The sequence below is a fragment of the Lathamus discolor genome, chromosome 18 (assembly GCF_037157495.1).
Source record: "Lathamus discolor isolate bLatDis1 chromosome 18, bLatDis1.hap1, whole genome shotgun sequence".
NCBI classification, from domain to species: domain Eukaryota; kingdom Metazoa; phylum Chordata; class Aves; order Psittaciformes; family Psittacidae; genus Lathamus; species Lathamus discolor.
The window spans coordinates 5,677,265-5,695,948 of NC_088901.1; the positions used below are offsets into that span (position 1 = coordinate 5,677,265).

Here is an 18,684-nt window from a genome sequence, read left to right on the forward strand (position 1 = left end):
ACATCCATCTTCGGTCCTTAAGTCAGCATTGCCCCCCAAAAGCCGTGTCCTGCTCTTGTTTCAGCTCACAGCGGGATACCCTTCCCGGTACTGGTGGTTTCACTCGCAGTGATTTCACTGGGGTTTAGCCCCAGAAGGTGTAAGAAACTATGGATAAAGGTATTGTTTATTAAGATTTATGTTAAGCCCAATGTAAAGGTTAGGCAACAAAAGATATGAAACCACTTACTCAAACAGTCACCAGACACAGCTTGTGCAAGATAAGATAACCACAATCGCTTACACAAACTAAACCAAGTACCGCTTATTCAAACATAGCAGATGTTGACTAAAGGTAACTGTGGGATGTTCTGGGAGCTGGCCGAAATAAGACAGGCAGCTCCATATAAGGACATATGAGTAAAAGGTCAACTATGGGACAAAGGAGGAAGACTTCTTACTTCAGCCTCAACGACCACCAGGAGACAGAAGTTGACCCCGTAGCAGCAGCTGAAGCATGCGCAGAGTACCTCCACTACTTCATGAACACGGAAGTGAAGATGTATAAAAGGGGCTGTTTGAACTGCTCAGCACGGCAGTTGGCGGAGTGCAGGCTCCCCTGTCGTCCAGCGCTGTTTTTGCTCATATTCTACTTGCTATAATTAATAAAATTTTAATTGGATTATGAGCCGTTGTGGTCTCAATTTATAACAATTTCTGGTGCCGTGACTCGGATAAGGAGCGGTGGGCTTTGGTCCTCCGGGGAGGCCCCCCACGACATTTCGCGGCCCCGCGACCAACAGCTTCCCCCAACCTTACCGACGAACCTAAATTCTAGAATAATGAGCAAAGGAGAAACCGGTAAAATCCCATAAAATTCTGTGCACGGGAGTCCGGACAAAGACGCAGGACGCGTAAGTATATCGCGAATTTGTTCATGGGTTTGCCGTTCGGGGGGGATTGGGTTTCCTGGAATATAACGAGTGAGAGGTTCGATATACTGAACCAAGCGAGGGTGGACTCTTAAGTACTGTGTTTCCCATCTCCCGCAAGGGACTGGGCCAGGAACAAGGGGAGCGAGTGAGTGTATGTGGATATTCCAGAAGATGGGGGCGAAGGGCAGCAAGCCTTCGACTCCCATGGGAAGGGTACTCATTGTACCTAAGAATACCCCTCTGGCATATATCTTAGACAATTGGAGATATTTCCCTGGAACCCTAGGGAAAGATAAGCAAAAAATGATTGATAGAATATTGTACTAAGATATGGGGAGGGAAGAAGATTTCTAAAAATGTCTTTTGGCCAGTCTAGGGGTCAGAAGAAGATTGGGTAAGACAGCAATTAAACCTCTGGGTTAATAATAAAAAACCCCTTAACCCGGAGGAGAGTCAATATGCGGAAGTGTGGCTAGAAAGACCGGGAGCTAGACTTTACCCGCTGAATGAGATAAAAACTAAACAAAAGAAAAATAAGGAAGAGTTAGACGAAACCCTCCTAACCCCCCCTCCTTACATTCCTCCTCCTGCTCCCACAGCCCCTCCAGAGGTCCCCAGAGCATCCACTCCCCCACCAGAGTCGGAACAAGAGTTTCCCCCTCCTCCTAGATGCGTAACTAGAAGTCAAAAAGGGGCAGCTCAGATGTACCCCCTAAGGGAAATACCCATGGGGGGGCCTCAACCTGTGATCGGATATATTTCTGTACCCTTAAATTCAGCTGACCTACGAGATTTTAAAAGAACCGAGATGGGAAACTTAATTGAGGACCCACTTGGAGTGGCAGAAAGATTAGATCAATTTTTGGGACCAAATCTTTATACTTGGGATGAGATGCAATCTATCCTTGGTCAATTATTTACTACTGAGGAAAGAGATATGATTAGACAAGCAAGAATGAGACTGTGGGATGCTCAGCATATCCAGGGACCCCAAGCAGATATTAAATGGCCACTCCAAAGACCTAATTGGGATAATCAAGATCCAGTACATAGAACTCATATGCAGGACCTGAGAACTATAGTAATTCAGGGAATTAGAGAAGCAGTACCCCGTGGCCAGAATATCAATAAAGCATTTAATGAAATGCAAAAGAAAGATGGAAAAGTGGCTGGAACGACTGAGGAAAGCCCTTCAGCTGTACTCTGGGGTAAATCCAGACGACCCTTTAGGGCAAGCGCTCCTCAAAACTCAGTTTGTGGCAAAATCATGGGAAGATACCAGAAAGAAGATTGAAAAGTTAGAAGACTGGCAGAATAGAGGGTTGGATGAATTACTGAGAGAAGCTCAGAAAGTCTACGTAAGGCGGGAAGAAGAGAGCAGCAAGCGACAAGTAAAAATGATGGTAGCAGCAGTCAGAGAGGATCGCAGAGGGCGAACTAGTGAACACAGATCTGCTGGAGCGAAACAAGGGAATGTAGTAGTAGAGAAGGAACAGAGATGTTGTTTTTACTGTGGAAAGAAGGGACATATAAAGAAGAATTGCAGAGAAAGGATCAGGGATGAGGAAATATTGAAAACGGAATAGGAGAGTCAGGGGCTCTATATCTTAGGGGACCGGAGTCATCATGAGCCCTTGATAAAATTAAAAATAGGTCCCCATAAACAAGAGTTCACCTTTTTAGTAGACACTGGGGCTGAGAAATCAACTATTAAGCAAATACCTGAGGGATGTAAAGTTTCCCCTGAGAAAGTACAAGTAATTGGGACAAAAGGAGAACCCTTTAAAGTAAGCAAAATCAAAAATGTAGTATTCGAAACTGAAAATAAATTTGGAATGGGTGAACTCTTGCTCGTCCCTGAAGCAGAATTTAATCTGTTAGGACGAAATTTAATTGTTGAATTGCAGTTAGAAATTAAAGTGAAGAATCAAGAGCTAACAGTGTCTGCTTATCCTTTGACCGTGGATGATCAAAAACAAATTAACCCCGATGTCTGGTACTCTCCGGACACAATTAGTAGACTGGAAATTCCACCGATTAAAGTCCAAATTTCCCAACCCCACATACCTGTGAGGGTAAGGCAATATCCCATATCCCTAGAAGGACGGAGAGGATTAAAGCCAGAAATTGATCGATTGTTAGCACAAGGAATCTTAGAGCCTTGTATGTCACCCTTTAACACCCCCATTTTGCCTGTAAAGAAACCAAATGGGAAATATCGGCTCGTACATGATTTAAGGAAAATAAACAAAAGAACCATCACCCGGTTCCCTGTAGTAGCAAATCCATACACACTGCTAAGCAAACTAGGACCCCATAACTCCTGGTATAGTGTGGCTGATTTAAAGGATGCCTTTTGGGCCTGTCCACTGGCAGAAGAATGCCGTGATTATTTTGCCTTTGAATGGGAAGACATAGAGACAGGCCGTAGACAGCAATTGAGATGGACCGTGCTTCCCCAGGGGTTCACTGAGTCCCCTAATCTGTTTGGACAGGCCCTGGAAGAGCTCTTAAAAGAATACCAGGTACAAATGGGGAACGTGCTGTTACAGTATGTAGATGATCTGCTCATAGCAAGGAATAATAAGGAGGATGTAAGAAAAGAAAGCATTCGACTTCTAAACTTTCTTGCACAAAAGGGCCTACGGGTATCACAAGAAAAATTACAATTTGTAGAGGAAAAAGTAAAATATTTGGGACATTATTTGTTTAACGGCCAGAAGATATTGGATCCAGAGCGCATTAAAGGAATTCTGGAATTACCTATGCCTGTCACTAAGAGGCAAATTCGGCAGGCATTAGGGCTATTTGGGTATTGTAGGCAATGGATAGAAAACTATAGCTTTAAAGTTAAATTCTTATATGAACAACTATCTAAAGACAAAATACCCAAGTGGACCCCTCAGGATCAAGAGCAGTTTGTCAGTCTCAAAAGAGAGCTAAGTCAAGCACCGGTTTTAAGCCTACCAGATTTAAAGCGGCCATTCCATTTATTTGTTAACATACATGAAGGAACGGCATTCGGAGTATTAACTCAGGAATGGGCCGGACAGAAGAAACCGGTGGCATATCTATCAAAGCTGTTGGACCCTGTGAGCAGGGGTTGGCCGAGTTGTTTACAAATCATTGTTGCTGCTGCCTTATTACTTGAGGAAATGAATCGCATTACCTTTAATGGAAAAGTTGTCTTATATGCGCCTCATAACATCAGGGGAGTGTTACAACAAAAAGCAGAAAAATGGCTTACAGATAGCCGATTATTAAAGTATGAGGGAATACTTATAGAATCCCCTAAACTATCTTTGAAAACTATTGGAGCAGTTAACCCCGCTGAATTTTTGTACCCAGAAGAAGGTAATGAACTATTGCACAATTGTTTTCAAACAATTGAACAACAAACACGCATTAGGCCAGACTTAGAAGAAGAACTACAATGTGGAGAAGTATTATTTATAGATGGGTCATCGTGAATAGTGGAAGGTAAACGATTGTCCGGATATGCCATCGTTAAGTTGGAAAAAAGAGAATTTAAGACAATAGAATCAGGCCCCCTGAGTGCCAGCTGGTCGGCTCAAGCCTGTGAGCTGTATGCATTGTGGAAAGCATTAGTGTCACTGAAGGGAAAGGATGGAACTATATATACAGACTCACGCTATGCGTTCGGAGTAGTACACACTTTTGGAAAAATATGGGAGGAAAGAGGATTTGTTAACTCACAGGGAAAAGAACTGATACACCCGGAATTAATTCGGCGAGTTCTGGGGGCATTGAAAATGCCGAATAAAATAGCAGTCGTACATATAAAGGGACACCAGCGAGGTACAAGTTATCAAGTTAGGGGAAATAATGCAGCTGATACAGAAGCAAAACGAGTGGCAGGCAATTATAGTATGATTTTGACTATGCAACAAGTACCTGTTAGTAAAAATTTGAGTTTTGAGTCTGCAGAAAAGGAAAAACTAGAACAAATGGGAGCTAAGGAACAAGATGGGAAGTACATATTGCCAGATGGGAGAGAAGTCTTGCCGAAGGGCATAGCACTCGAAATATTTTCAAAAATACACAGTAAAACACACTGGGGAACCCAGGCGTTAGTTGATCATTTCAATCAACAGTTTGCCTGTATAGGCGTATATAACATAGCAAAGACAGTCACGGCAGCCTGCGAGACCTGTCAAAAGGTTAATCGAAGCAACATGAGACAAAAACCTCTTGGAGGACGTTCCCCAGCATACAGACCTTTCTCACACATACAAGTGGATTTTACTGAACTACCTAGGGTAGGGCGTTACAAATATTTATTAGTAATGGTGGATCATTTAACACATTATGTTGAGGCTTTTCCTACCTCCAGGGCAACTGCTAACCAAGTTACTAAAGTGTTACTTGAACACATTATACCTCGATATGGAGTACCTGAAGTAATCGACTCGGACAGAGGAACACACTTTGTGTCAAAAATTGTTAGAGATTTAACAGAAAGCTTGGGTATTAAGTGGGAATACCATACACCATGGCATCCACAAAGTTCGGGAAAAGTTGAAAGAATGAATGGAGAAATTAAAACTATTTTGACTAAATTAATGATAGAAACCAAATTATCATGGATTAAGTGCCTACCCATGGCACTATTAATTCTCAGAACCAGACCCCAAGCAGATGTAGGAATATCAGCGTTTGAAATGGTGTATGGAATGTCTTATAGAATTGAAAGTCCACAAACAAATGTTTTAATTTGAGACCGTGTGATTAATGAATATGTTTCACAATTAGCAGAACATCGTAACAAGCTTTGGGAACATGGACTGATTGTGCAACGACCCCCGTTGGACTTAAAAATTCACAATGTTAAACCTGGGGATTGGATATTGATTAAAGTGTGGAAGGAAGAAACCCTAAAACCCAATTGGAAGGGACCTTATCTTGTTTTGCTCACAACAGAAACAGCTGTCCGAACTGCTGAGCGTGGATGGACTCATGCCAGTCGCATTAAAGGTCCAGTGACGAGACCCCACTGGAAAGTAATCAGTACTCCAGGTGACACCAAGATAACCCTGAAAAGGTAACGTAATGATAGAGACTTTATTTGATTGTTTTGCCGCATTACCTTTTGATATAAAGTGTGTATTGCTGTTTATATTTGCTATAATTATTTCTCTTTTTTTCTATTATATATGGAAGCATACAAAATGTGCTGAAGGAAATTGCTAAACTTATGCAACCACACAATAGTGAATATAGAAGATATGCTGATGTAAATAATATATGTGCTCTAGATATACGAATTAGGTGTAATAATTGAACTGCAATTATTATCCATTTGCTTGTTTTAGGTGTAAGGTATGTCAGGATAAATGGTGGACACACTGTGAATATGGATACCCTCCAATAGGAGTTTGCACACAGTGTTGGAAAATTCTCACTGAGTGGAAATTAAAACAATTAGAGTCTAAACAAGAAATTATTCGGGAATCCCATGAGTGGTGGGAGATTTTTGCCAAAGAAATAAACCCTCAATATTATTGTTGCCACTCCAACGAACCAGTCCCCTTTGTAGCTGAAATTTTGGTTATAAAGTGTAGAAGGGAAGTACTAACCGTGTCTTGCTTTGCCCCATTAGTTAAAGCTGCAAAGTGGGAAGCCTATGTAAACAGGCAGAAAGCCCAAAACAGCTATTCTCCTGAAGAATTCCCTTGCTGCCGAGAGGATGGTACACCCCGTGGCTCGAAGCAACCGAATCGACGGGCGAGGCAGAGGAGGAATGAACTGTGGAGAAAAGAACCAAAACAATGGGACGCAAAAGCAGCAATGGCCGAACTTCCCCAGGACTGGTAAAAATATACTTAAATTGGCAAAATTGACAGACACCCTTTTTCCTGGTATACCATTAGTTTTGTTATTGATAATAACCCAAGCAAATGAAAACCCTCATGAACCTATGAACTGGACAATAACAAACATAAAATATCCAAATAATCCAAAATTAGTAGCAACAAAGAAATGGAAAGGATTCCACCCTTTTTGGCACATCCTAAACACACTGTTTATTCTACTTATAATATGCCTACCACAAACATGGGCTAAGGGAATGAATTACCAACCCCACCAACCTTTTAAGTGGACCCTACTCCGATCTGAAGATCAACAAGTTATCACAACCCAAATAACACCGGGTGAACCAAGCTTTAATGTTACTCTATGTCAGCTTGTCCCGAGATCCCGATGCTGGGAATACCTGGGATTCTATATGTGCCCTAGTTCGAATCCTGGAAAGGGATATTGTAACTACCCTAATCAATATTACTGCAGTTATTGGGGTTGTGAGACCATAGCCCCTGGTTGGATACCGGGCAGTGGTATAGACAAATACCTAAAGGTTCAGTGGGGTCCATATGGGTGCAGACCACCACAAGGGTGGAAAGGACGTGGAAACTGTAAATACCTCTTCTTAAATGTCACCAACCCCGGAGACGAAGGATGGATAATTGGAAGAGTGTGGGGAGTGAGGTATACGGAACCAGGGACAGATAGGGGCGGTTTAATTCTCATAAAAAAGGAAGTAGTCCCAAACGATCCCTTACCAGTAGGACCAAATCTGGTCCTGAATCCACCCACTTTCTCTGAAGAAAAGGTTGCCCCCGCAAGTGTCGCATCTACTTCTCCAGACTCCCTTTCGGAAACAACTAATGACATTGTATCCAGGGATCTAGAGTTGTCAGAATCCAAAGACCCCTTATGAAATCTAATGCAAGCCTCTTATCGTGCCCTTAATGAAAGCAAACCAAATTTAACTGAGGAATGTTGGTTATGTTATAATGTTAGGCCACCATATTTTGAGGCAATTGGAAAACCAGGTAGGACTCAATGGTCTAATGGTTCAAACCCACGAGAATGCCCATGGAATGACCAGAGGAACCATACAGAATCACAGAATCCCAAGGGTTGGAAGGGACCTCAAAAGATCATCTAGTCCAACCCCCCTGCAAGAGCAGGGTAACCTACAGTACATCACACAGGAACTTGTCCAGGCGGGCCTTGAATATCTCCAGTGTAGGAGACTCCACAACCCCCCTGGGCAACCTGTTCCAGTGCTCTGTCACTCTTACAGTAAAGAAGTTCTTCCTGATGTTAACGTGGAACTTCCTATGCTCCAGTTTACACCCATTGCCCCTTGTCCTATCACTGGATATCACTGAAAAAAGCCTAGCTCCATCATCCTGACACCTACCCTTTACATATTTGTAAACATTGATGAGGTCACCCCTCAGTCTCCTCTTCTCCAAGCTAAAGAGACCCAGCTCCCTCAAGGGAGATGTTCCACTCCCTTAATCATCTTTGTGGCTCTGCGCTGGACTCCTTCCAGCAATTCCCTGTCCTTCTTGAGCAGAGGGGCCCAGAACTGGACGCAATATTCCAGATGCGGCCTCACCAAGGCTGAGTAGAGGGGGAGGAGAACCTCTCTTGACCTACTAACCACTCCCTTTCTAATGCACCCTAAGATGCCATTTGCCTTCTTGGCTGCAAGAGCACATTGCTGGCTCATGGTCATCCTCCTGTCCACCAGGACCCCCAGGTCCCTTTCCCCTTCACTACTTTCCAGCAGGTCACACCCCAACCTGTACTGGTCCATGGGGTTGTTCTTCCCCAGATGCAAGACTCTACACTTGCCCTTGTTAAATTTCATCAAGTTTCTCCCCGCCCAACTCTCCAGCCTGTCCAGGTCTCGCTGAATGGCAGCACAGTCCTCTGGTGTGTCAGCCACTCCTCCCAGTTTTGTGTCATCAGCAAACTTGCTGAGGGTGCACTCAGTTCCCTCATCCAGGTCATTGATGAAAATATTAAACAGCACCGGTCCCAGCACCGACCCCTGAGGGACTCCACTAGTCACAGACCTCCAGCTAGATTCTGCGCCATTGACCACAACTCTCTGCCTTCTTCCTTTCAACCAGTTCTCGATCCACCTCACTACTTGATCGTCAAGCCCACACTTCCTTAGCTATCTATGAGGATGCTGTGGGAGACAGTATCAAATGCCTTACTGAAATCAAGAAAAACTACATCTACCGCTCTACCATCATCCCTCCACCTAGTCACTTCCTCATAGAAGGCTATAAGGTTGGTCATACATGACTTCCCCCTCATAAAACCATGTTGGCTGTTCTTAATATGCAAGGAATTACTATTCAATTAGTAACAGGTCAAGGAAAATGTATAGGTACAGTGCCCAAAAAGTATCAGCCTTTGTGCAACCAAACAGTCACTATAGGGAAACACAAGAATAAAAATGACAAATGGGCCATCCCAACACCAGGAGCTAAATGGGTTTGTTCAGACATCGGAGTAACGCCTTGCCTATCCCTAAAAATGTTTAATCAATCTCAGTTTTGCGTACAGGTGATTATTGTTCCTCGTCTGATCTATCGCACCTCTGAGGAAGTGTTACGCCATTTTGAAGGAGACCTGAATAGACAAAAACGAGAGCCAATTACAGTGGTAACCTTAGCTACACTGCTGATAGCGAGCGGAGTTGGAGCAGGCACAGGCATAGCCTCCCTAGTAAAAGCTCAGGAATTACAAAGTTTGCAGATGGCTGTAGATGAGGATTTAGCAAAAATAGAACAATCTATCCAAAATTTAGCCACTTCAGTAAAGTCTTTATCAGAAATAGTACTGCAAAATAGAAGAGGATTAGATCTATTGTTCTTAAAGGAGGGAGGGTTATGTGTAGCTCTCAATGAAGAATGTTGTTCTTTTGCTGACCATACGGGAGTAGTCCAGGACACCATGTCTGAACTCCGGAAAAGGTTAGATCAACGTAAGAAAGATCGTGAAGCGGGCAGGTCATGGTATGAGAACTGGTTTAATGTTTCACCTTGGCTAACCACTTTGTTGTTTGCTTTAGCAGGACCGCTTATTATGTTGATTTTGGGACTTACATTTGGGCCTTGTATATTACGCTATATTTTACACTTTATTAGAGAACGGTTTGACATAGCTAAACTGCTTATTTTAACTACGAGGTCGGGGGCAAAATATAAGAGTGTATCTATTAATGAGGATGAAGATTGTTGTGAATGCGTTATGCCACGTAAAAACTATGCCTATTGTAATTGTGAGGTATTACCTTGTGAGTGTTATGATAAATGTTGGGATTGTGGAAAAAAGTTTACATGCAGTGCCGAGAGTGAAAGTAGCGTCTAATAAACAATAATAGGATAAAAAGAAAAAGGGGGGATTATAAGAAACTATGGATAAAGGTATTGTTTATTAAGATTTATGTTAAGCCCAATGTAAAGGTTAGGCAACAAAAGATATGAAACCACTTACTCAAACAGTCACCAGACACAGCTTGTGCAAGATAAGATAACCACAATCGCTTACACAAACTAAACCAAGTACCGCTTATTCAAACATAGCAGATGTTGACTAAAGGTAACTGTGGGATGTTCTGGGAGCTGGCTGAAATAAGACAGGCAGCTCAATATAAGGACATATGAGTAAAAGGTCAACTATGGGACAAAGGAGGAAGACTTCTTACTTCAGCCTCAACGACCACCAGGAGACAGAAGTTGACCCCGTAGCAGCAGTGGAAGCATGCGCAGAGTACCTCCACTACTTCATGAACACGGAAGTGAAGATGTATAAAAGGGGCTGTTTGAACTGCTCAGCACAGCAGTTGGCGGAGCGCAGACTCCCCTGTCGTCCAGCGCTGTTTTTGCTCATATTCTACTTGCTATAATTAATAAAATTTTAATTGGATTATGATCCGTTGTGGTCTCAATTTATAACAGAAGGGATGGATGGCAGGGATAGGGATGGTAGGCAGGGGCTGGGATGCGTGTTGCAGCCATGGGGCAATGGTGCCTGTCTGCAGCCATGCCTGAGCCCCATCCTCTTGGCACCACACTGTGATCCCCAAGTTCTGAGTCATTGCTGCCATCACCCCACAATTTGAGCCATTTCTCCTGTCCTTTACAACACCCCAACCTGAACTTTTCCACCCTCCCCATGTTCTTTGTGCCTTCCAGGTTCTTCTGCACAGTTGTTCCACTGCCCCTGAGCAGTGGCTTGGCCAAGAGATCCAGGTTAGTCATTGTAATCTCACAGCTCAGCCCCTGCTCCTCCTGCAATCCTGCTCCGCCACGGAAATCCCCTGATTGCTGCACAGATTTAAGTACCATTTGCTGCTGCTGTAGGGCTAACAGCGTCCTGTGTTTGATCTCTCTAAGGGTAGCAGGAAGCGTTAGCAGTTAATCCTTTGAAGCTTTGGCTGTTTCCTAAGCCTGCCTAATCATTTTTGTTTTAGGTTTAAAGAGCGTTCTGGTTGGAGATGAGGGGAGCATGACCAAGCCATTAAGAGAGCTGGGGCAGCTGCATCAAGCAAGGAGGAAGAGGTTGCTAATATTAGGCAGAGCAGGCGGGAGGGTGTGGAGATCTTGCCAGCAAGCCAGTCCGGGGGGAACAGGACTTGAGCAGTGAAGGCGAGGCACAGCCTTCTCCTTGGGCCTTGGGCACTGTTCCTTTTCCTCACACAGCCCCTGCTGTTTCTCCTGCAGTGATGGTGCAACACAATGGACCAGACTGGGGAGTCCAGCAACACCATAAACACCATATTATTTGTAGCTCAGGTCAGTGTCATACATCTGCACAGCCAAGGGAGGAAGGAGAAGGTTCCTTCTGCCAGCTCCACCACAGAAGAAAACATTCATGAAACTGCCACTGCTCTTTGCCCTCCACCTCCCCATCCGTCAAAGAACTGGTGCTTGAGCCATGGGGAGATGGGAAGAACTGAATTAGCAGAGCATTGAAATAACGTCTGGCAGCAGAGATGGGTGTGAATGAGTTAAGCACTCGAAGCGCTTTAAGCAGATGTGCTTTAAAACTTGCCGGACTCATTAGGTTGGGCAGCGAGGTGTGGAGAGCTGCTGCTTACCTCAAATAACCTAACAAGTACCTTTAGAGCACAAAATGTAACAGGGTGAGATAGCTTTGAAACAGGATAAATGTACTTGCGTGTCTGGAGTGAGAGCAAGAGGTGAGATGAGTTGACCAAGCCCGCAGACACCTATATGAAGAAGAAGACCTGACAGGGTGGCTGGCAGAGTCAAGATGATATCATTTAGACGAGAAGCAGAGGGGCTCATTTTACATCTGAATCATTTCCAGTGTCATCAGCAACCATATAAAGATGACAAATGGATGAATTGTTTGCTAGGAAAAAGAATGAAAGACACAAGGTGAAGTACTTCAGGGAATCCGCTGGGAACTAACTCTCCTCAAAAGAGAACAAACCCGACAGCTCCTGGCTCTACACTGCTGGTTCCTGAGGTGAGGGGTTACAGTGCTCACGAAGCATTTTAAATACCCAGACATCTGCCAATGTGGCTCCTTCAGGCACACCTGTATCAAAGGAAATCCTTGTGGTAGAGAAAGAACCAAGAAAATGCACCCAGTGGGAAGAACTATCCCAGATTTCCCCTTTGCCAGCAGGGAAAGAGCCTGGCTGAAGGTAGGAAAGATACTGAGAGATTCATAGCAGGGATGAAAAACTTGGACTGACCTTTTTTTTCTTTTTGCAGTAGTGGGATAGGTTTTCCATATGGAAAGTCCATGCAGTAACTCCACATTCCAGAGCAGAGGAACTGTTTAAATTGATGGCCCTATTCCCATAGCCTGAAACCACAGCCCCTTTGAAAGTCGGAGCCATCACGGCGTAATGGAAGATGGCATTAAAATGTGAGCTCTGTGCACAGATTGAGAAAGCACCTGGAAACCGATCTCCCCTTCCTGCCCCCTGAGGAAGCAAATCCCGATCAGACTGAGCCAAACCCAAACCAGGATTACCTCTGGAAAAAGTAAGGAAAAAGGAGTATCCAAGTCTGGTTTCACATGAGCTTTTTGAAGGGAACAAGAAAATGAGAGGTGTGTTTACTGCAGAATAGGAGCTTGAGTCCTGCTTCGGGATGCACTGTGCCAAGCTTCACAGCCATGGGAAACATGCAGTTCAACCGGGGAAAGAATGGCCAGCAAAGGCTGCAGGGTGAAATGCAGTTTGATTGAGACATTTCAAAGTAGACCATTTAGTTGAAGAGCAAGAGCCAATGCCTGCCCAGTTCCCATGGGCTTCAATTTCTAACTCCCCCTTGGCCTTTCCTATTCCAATTGGAAGCAATCCAATCTGGTGGGTCACTTGCAGTTCCGACGCTCACCGGCTCTCACTAAACAAAAGCAATTACAATGCAGGGGTGGTTTATTGAGAGGATTCCTAATTACAGCACAGTACCTGGTTGAGGCTCCCCAGGGAATGAAGCCAAAGACGCGAACGTGATCAGAAGTAACTGCTGACACTTTGAAAGTGCTGCCACTGGGAGCCAGCGCTTGGTGCATCACATGTGGAACAATCAGATAAATAGAGCAGATCAAAACGTATGTGGAAAAATCCCACGGCTGCCAGGCTTTTGAATTCAATAACCAATTGCACTGAAAGCCTTCCAAGGGAATTGAATAACGCTGTAAAAATGAAGTGTGGCTTACAAAAAGATGCATTTGTTTTCTGCATGGTTTTGTCTTCCCTCCTTGTATGGGCGGTGACAATAGCTAAGGCGTTCTGTGAGCCATAGGAGCTTTCATCTCTCTGACTGATGCAACTTTCTCATTAGAACTTCATTTACAAGAAATTCCTCCCGACATAAATACGGCCACATGTTCTGATGGTGAAACTCGACATGAGAACCACCACTTCTGAATGTGAGTGTAACAGGGTGTGAAACGGGAAATCATGTAGGCCCATCACATTCCCTGGTAAGGTAACTCCAAAGTAGAAAAACCCCACTGTAAATTAACAGCAGGATTCCCACTGAGGTCCCACATACCTGAGACTGAAAGGCAGGAAAGCAGCTCAGACACACACATCTTCCCAGGTCTTTTCCATTAGACATTTAAAACCAAACCTCTGCTTCAACATAACACCCCATTTCTTTATCTACTCCAAGTCTGAAGACAGATGTTCATCGTCCATCTGGATGCAGACATCCCACCACCCCCCCGAGCAGGAAGGACACAGGGTAGGTGGGAGAGGGGATATCCCAGAACCTGTTTCTGCACACAGAGCTCCGAGAGCTGAGGGCTCTGCTTGAGCAAGAGCAGCCAGCCAAGGCTCAAGTATGCAGAGGAGCAAGGCAAGAGCATGAGCTTTTCAACACACCAGTGGGGGAAACATCCCTGTTACTTGCGTTCTCATAGGACAAAAAATCCCAGTTGTGGATCAGCGCCAGTCCTTGGAACAAAGCTGATCCTTGGGATTAATCTTTATTCCTGCTAAACACATGCATGCTTAACTTGGTGCCTGCGATTAAACCGCTGGCCTCAGGGCTTTAACTGTGGGTATCTGTGAACACAGGCAGAAATAGTTGCAGGATTGTGGAGTGCGAGAGCAGCAATTTCCAAGCATGGCTGTTTGCAACACAAAGCTGTTGCTGTGGCTGGTGCTAAGCTCCGTACAAGTGTCTTGGTGAGCAAATTTATCAGTAAGATTTACATCACCAGGCAGCTAAATCCCCTCCCTGTTTGTGATGCAGCCACTGAGGTGCAGGAAGCAGCAGCTCTCCTCCAGCAGTGTGTGGATGTGACTTTACTTCTTGCTCACTTGTGTGGAAGAGAAAACAAGAGCAGAGTTTTAATATAATACCAAGGATCTATTTCTAAAGGAAACTAGAACCATGGTATTTATTTTTGGGATTTACATTTTGCCAGGCAAAGAGCTTTGAGTTACTCCAAGAGCAGGACATTTTTATTTATGGAATTCCCTTAATCTGTTATAAAACCCCTCTGAGCTAAACCAGCTTCCTGGTATCCAAATCTCTCTGATAACTCACTCCCAAGATGTTTATTTACCAAAACCCATTCCTCTAGGCCAAGCTTACCAGCCAGCAGCTTTATCCCTGGGATAATGCTAAGTCCCCATCCAACAACTGTATTTCTCTTGGGGAATTACACAGGCATGAATTCAGAAACACATCTTTTGTTTTCCCAGCTTGCTCAAAGCAACTTTATCTTCCCAAGTTGCTGGATGAAGCAGTTAGCAAGAGAAGGCACAGAACCCTTAACCAAGGGCTGTGCAGCTTTGCAGTGACCAGAGGAACGGCTGCTGGGAGGGAGGAGGCAGATTCCAGATCCCAGATCCAGCCCTTGTTGCAAGAAGTGTGAAGCAGGTACTCCCAGCAGGAGCAGGAGCAGGAGCAGGAGCAGGAGCAGGAGCAGGAGCAGGAGCTGCGTGTGAGCATTCCTGCACACTCATCCCGCCCGGAGGATGCGCGGGCTGAATGCTGACTCGGGGCCTGAGGCATGGAACAACCTGGCTTCGGGCTTTTTCCTTTCCTTTCCTTGTGTTACTTCATTCCAGAAACAACGCACAGGGAAGCACAAACTTGGCTGGGGATTATTTATTTGTGCTAGAAAAATGAGACATTTGTAGAGCTTCTGCTAACCCCTATCAGATGGGGAAGAAGCAGTTTAAGAGCGCTGGTGCAGATGGGAATTGCTGTCCACACACACTGGCTACAGTACTCTGGAAATCAACATCTATTGTGAAACACTCTTGAAATCAAGCAGTATTGTCACCTAGTTATTCCAAGCATGATGTAGCAGGTCTCCGGCAGATGGCTTTACAGAGGATCAACCCAAACATGCTTTTTATGTTACAAGACTTTATTCTGTTTCACAGATTTGACTATTACAGCAGTGAAATTATTACAAGTGACTCATAACATTTAGTTCCAAATGAAAGTAGAAAAACACAAAACCGATGGAGGGCAGTGAAATGAGATGTCACGTGTGGGAAATGTGTTTTAAGAGCACAGAAAAAGTATACAAAAATACGTTAGAATCAAGAATTCTGCAGACAGCTTTTGATTTAGTTACAGCTTTGACACCACAGAATCACAGGATGGGTGAGGTTGGCAGGAGCCTCTGGGGCATCTGGTTCAACCCCTTGCTCAAGCACGGCCACCCAGAGCCCCCTGGGCAGCCTGTGCAGTGCTCAGTCACCAGCACAGTACAAGAAGCGTTTCCTGATGTTCAGGACTGTCCTGTGTTTCAGTTTGTGCTGGTTCTGTCACTGGGCACCACTGGGAAGAGCCTGGCTCCATCCTCTTTGCACCCCCCTCCTAATGTATGTATATATAAAAGATTTCCCCTGAGCCTTCTGCAGGGTAAACTGTCCCAGCTCTCAGCTTCTCCTCGTAGGAGAGATGTTCCAGTCCCTTAATGATTGTTGTGGTCCTTTGTTGCACTCACTGCACTATGTCCATGTCTTGTACTGAGGAGCCTAGACCTGGACACAGCACTCCAGCTGTGGCCTCACCAGTGCCGAGCAGAGAGGGATCACCTCCCTCACCCTGCTGGCAATGCTTTGGGGCTAATGAAGCCCAGGATACCACTGGCCTTCTTTGCAGTAAGGGCCCATTGCTGGCTTATGGTCAACCTGGTGTCCACAGGAACCCCAGGTCCTTTCCTGCCAAGATGCTTTCTAGAATATGCTGGAGCATGGGCTTGTTCCTTCCCAGGTGCAGGACTTTGCACTTCTGCTTACTGAACTTCATGAGGTTCTTACCAGCCCATTTCTCCAGCCTGTCGAGGTCCCTCTGGATGGCAGCACATCCCTCTGGTCTATCAGCCACCCCTCCTAGTTTTGTGTCATCATCAGACTTGCTGAGGGTACACTCTGCCTCATTATCCAGATCATTAATGAAGATGTTAACCAGGACTGGACCTGTATTGATCCCTGCTACCTACTGACCTCTAATAGACATTGTGCCACTGATCACCACCTCTATACCCAACCATCAGCCAGTTTTCAACCCACCTCACTGGCTGCTCAGCCTATAGATCAACAGCTTGTCTATGATGATCTCCTTTGACAGTGTCCAGGAAGACTCTATCTGCTGCTCTGCCCTCATCTACCAGGCCAGTCATTTCAGCACAGAAGTTTAGCAAGTTGGCCAAGCCTGATTCCCCTTGGTGAAGCCCTTCTGGCTGCTCCTGAGGAATTGTTTGTTGTTCCTGTGCCTGGAAATGGTTTCCAGGATAACGTTGCCTTCCCAGGGACTGAGGTGAGCCTCATAAGCATATGGCCCTCTGGGTCCTCCTCCTTGCCCTTCTTGTTGACAGGAGGAACATTTGCTTTACTCCAGTCTTTGGGCACTTCTCCCAGTTGCCACGGTCAAAGATTATTGAGATAGTGACACCTGCCAGCTCTCTCAGCACTTGTGGGTGCATCCCTTCGAGGCCCATGGACTTATGTATGCCCAGTTGGCTTAAGTATTCCATGATCTGGTCCTCTTCCATCAAAGGTACATCTTTGCTCCAGCCTTTCCCCCTGGTCTATGGAACCTGTGATTCCTGAAGACCAGTCTTGCGAGTAAAGACTGAGACAAAGGTGACATTTGGTATTTCAACCATTTCCATGTCCTATGTAATCAGGTTTACACTCTTGCTGATCAGTGAGCTCTTTCTGGTCAGGTGGCCTATAGCAGACACCACTATAATGTCACTTGTATGTCTTCTCTTTAATCCTAACCCATAAACTCACAGTCAGCTCCTCATCTATTCCTAGGCAGAGCTCCATGCACTCCACCTGCTCTCTCACATAAAGGGCATCTCCCCTTCCTCATGCTCCTGGTCCTGTCCTTCCTAAGTGCCTAGGAAGCACAGTATATTGGCAACTGTTCATTAGAAAGGTAATCAGTCCATGAGTATATAAAAGGCAAAAATGAAACTGAGAAACGAAAGGAGGATGTGTGTGTGTGAAGTCTATTTTATGGCAAACTTCCAGTCCTTTGGCCACTATAAAGCAAAGTCAGTGGATTTCATATAAATTCTCTGTATAAAGGAATGTCTATGAACTGTGTACAATATGGCCCAGAATAAACATCTCAGTATCAGGCTAATAGAGCTCCTCACAGAGGAAAAGAAGGTGCTTACATCATGGTTTCATCTTCCCCATACAATACTGTCCGGAATTGGACTATGCCCCAAAATACCATTTCAGGAACAATGCAAATTCCTTTAATGAAAAGGAAAAGCCAAAACGCTCCGAGGCTGCAGCAGCAGGGCCTGGGCAGTGGCCTCATTGCTGCACGCTTGCTTTAAAGTTCGTGTGGTTGACTGGCAGGGGGTGAGCCTCTGTGTTGAACACCCAGTCATCCAGAGACAGCACGTCATCTTCACAGAACAGAAGATAGAGGTACCTGGAGCCGGGAGGGAGATGGAAGGAAACGCGAGTGGGACTCCAGGCACACACAAGCACTGGCAGCAGGACTGTGATGGGGCTGCCATTGGCCTCAGCTGCCACAGTTTATGGTGACACATTCCCCCACTTCCTGCCTCACTCTCCTGCTTGAAACTACCAGCCTTGGTTCAAAGGTGGCACAACAGGAAGGGCATCTGTGATCAGCAACAACATTAGCTCATGCTACCTGCGAAAGGCAGCTCTGCACCAAGGGGCAGCAAATTCAGGCCACAGTCACGTCTCCTCTGTATGCAGGGCATCAACCTGGCAGAGGAGACAGGCTGCCTCTTAGCTAAATGCAAGGGAGCTCAGCAGTCAGAGCCTCCCACTTAGAGCAGCTCTAAGTCACAGGAAGAGTCCTTTAAATGCTGCACACAAGCAAAAACCTTGAGAGTGCCAATGACAGCAGTATTTCTACAGGAGGAAACTACCAAAGCTTTGCAGCACCCACAGCCTTGCCCAGTTTTCCCCACAGAGAATAAG

General features: G+C 45.1%; 1 protein-coding gene and 1 long non-coding RNA gene across 3 annotated transcripts in view; one reads left to right on the plus strand and one right to left on the minus strand.

Moving 5' to 3' along the window:
* Positions 1–108: 108 nt before the first annotated feature.
* On the plus strand, positions 109–10,679 carry LOC136023363 (uncharacterized). The gene is made up of 3 exons (XR_010616551.1): positions 109–893; positions 5,856–5,976; positions 6,535–10,679. It is a non-coding gene; the product is annotated as an uncharacterized LOC136023363 (long non-coding RNA).
* A 4,923-nt stretch (positions 10,680–15,602) lies between these two features.
* The window catches only part of MAN1C1 (mannosidase alpha class 1C member 1), a 62,207-nt gene continuing 59,125 nt past the window's right edge, over positions 15,603–18,684 (minus strand). For both annotated transcript variants that reach the window (XM_065697654.1, XM_065697658.1), the window contains one exon: positions 15,603–18,160. In XM_065697654.1, coding sequence (XP_065553726.1) covers positions 18,040–18,160 — 121 coding nt within the window. In that variant the 3' untranslated portion in view covers positions 15,603–18,039. The remainder of the gene's footprint in view (positions 18,161–18,684) is intronic.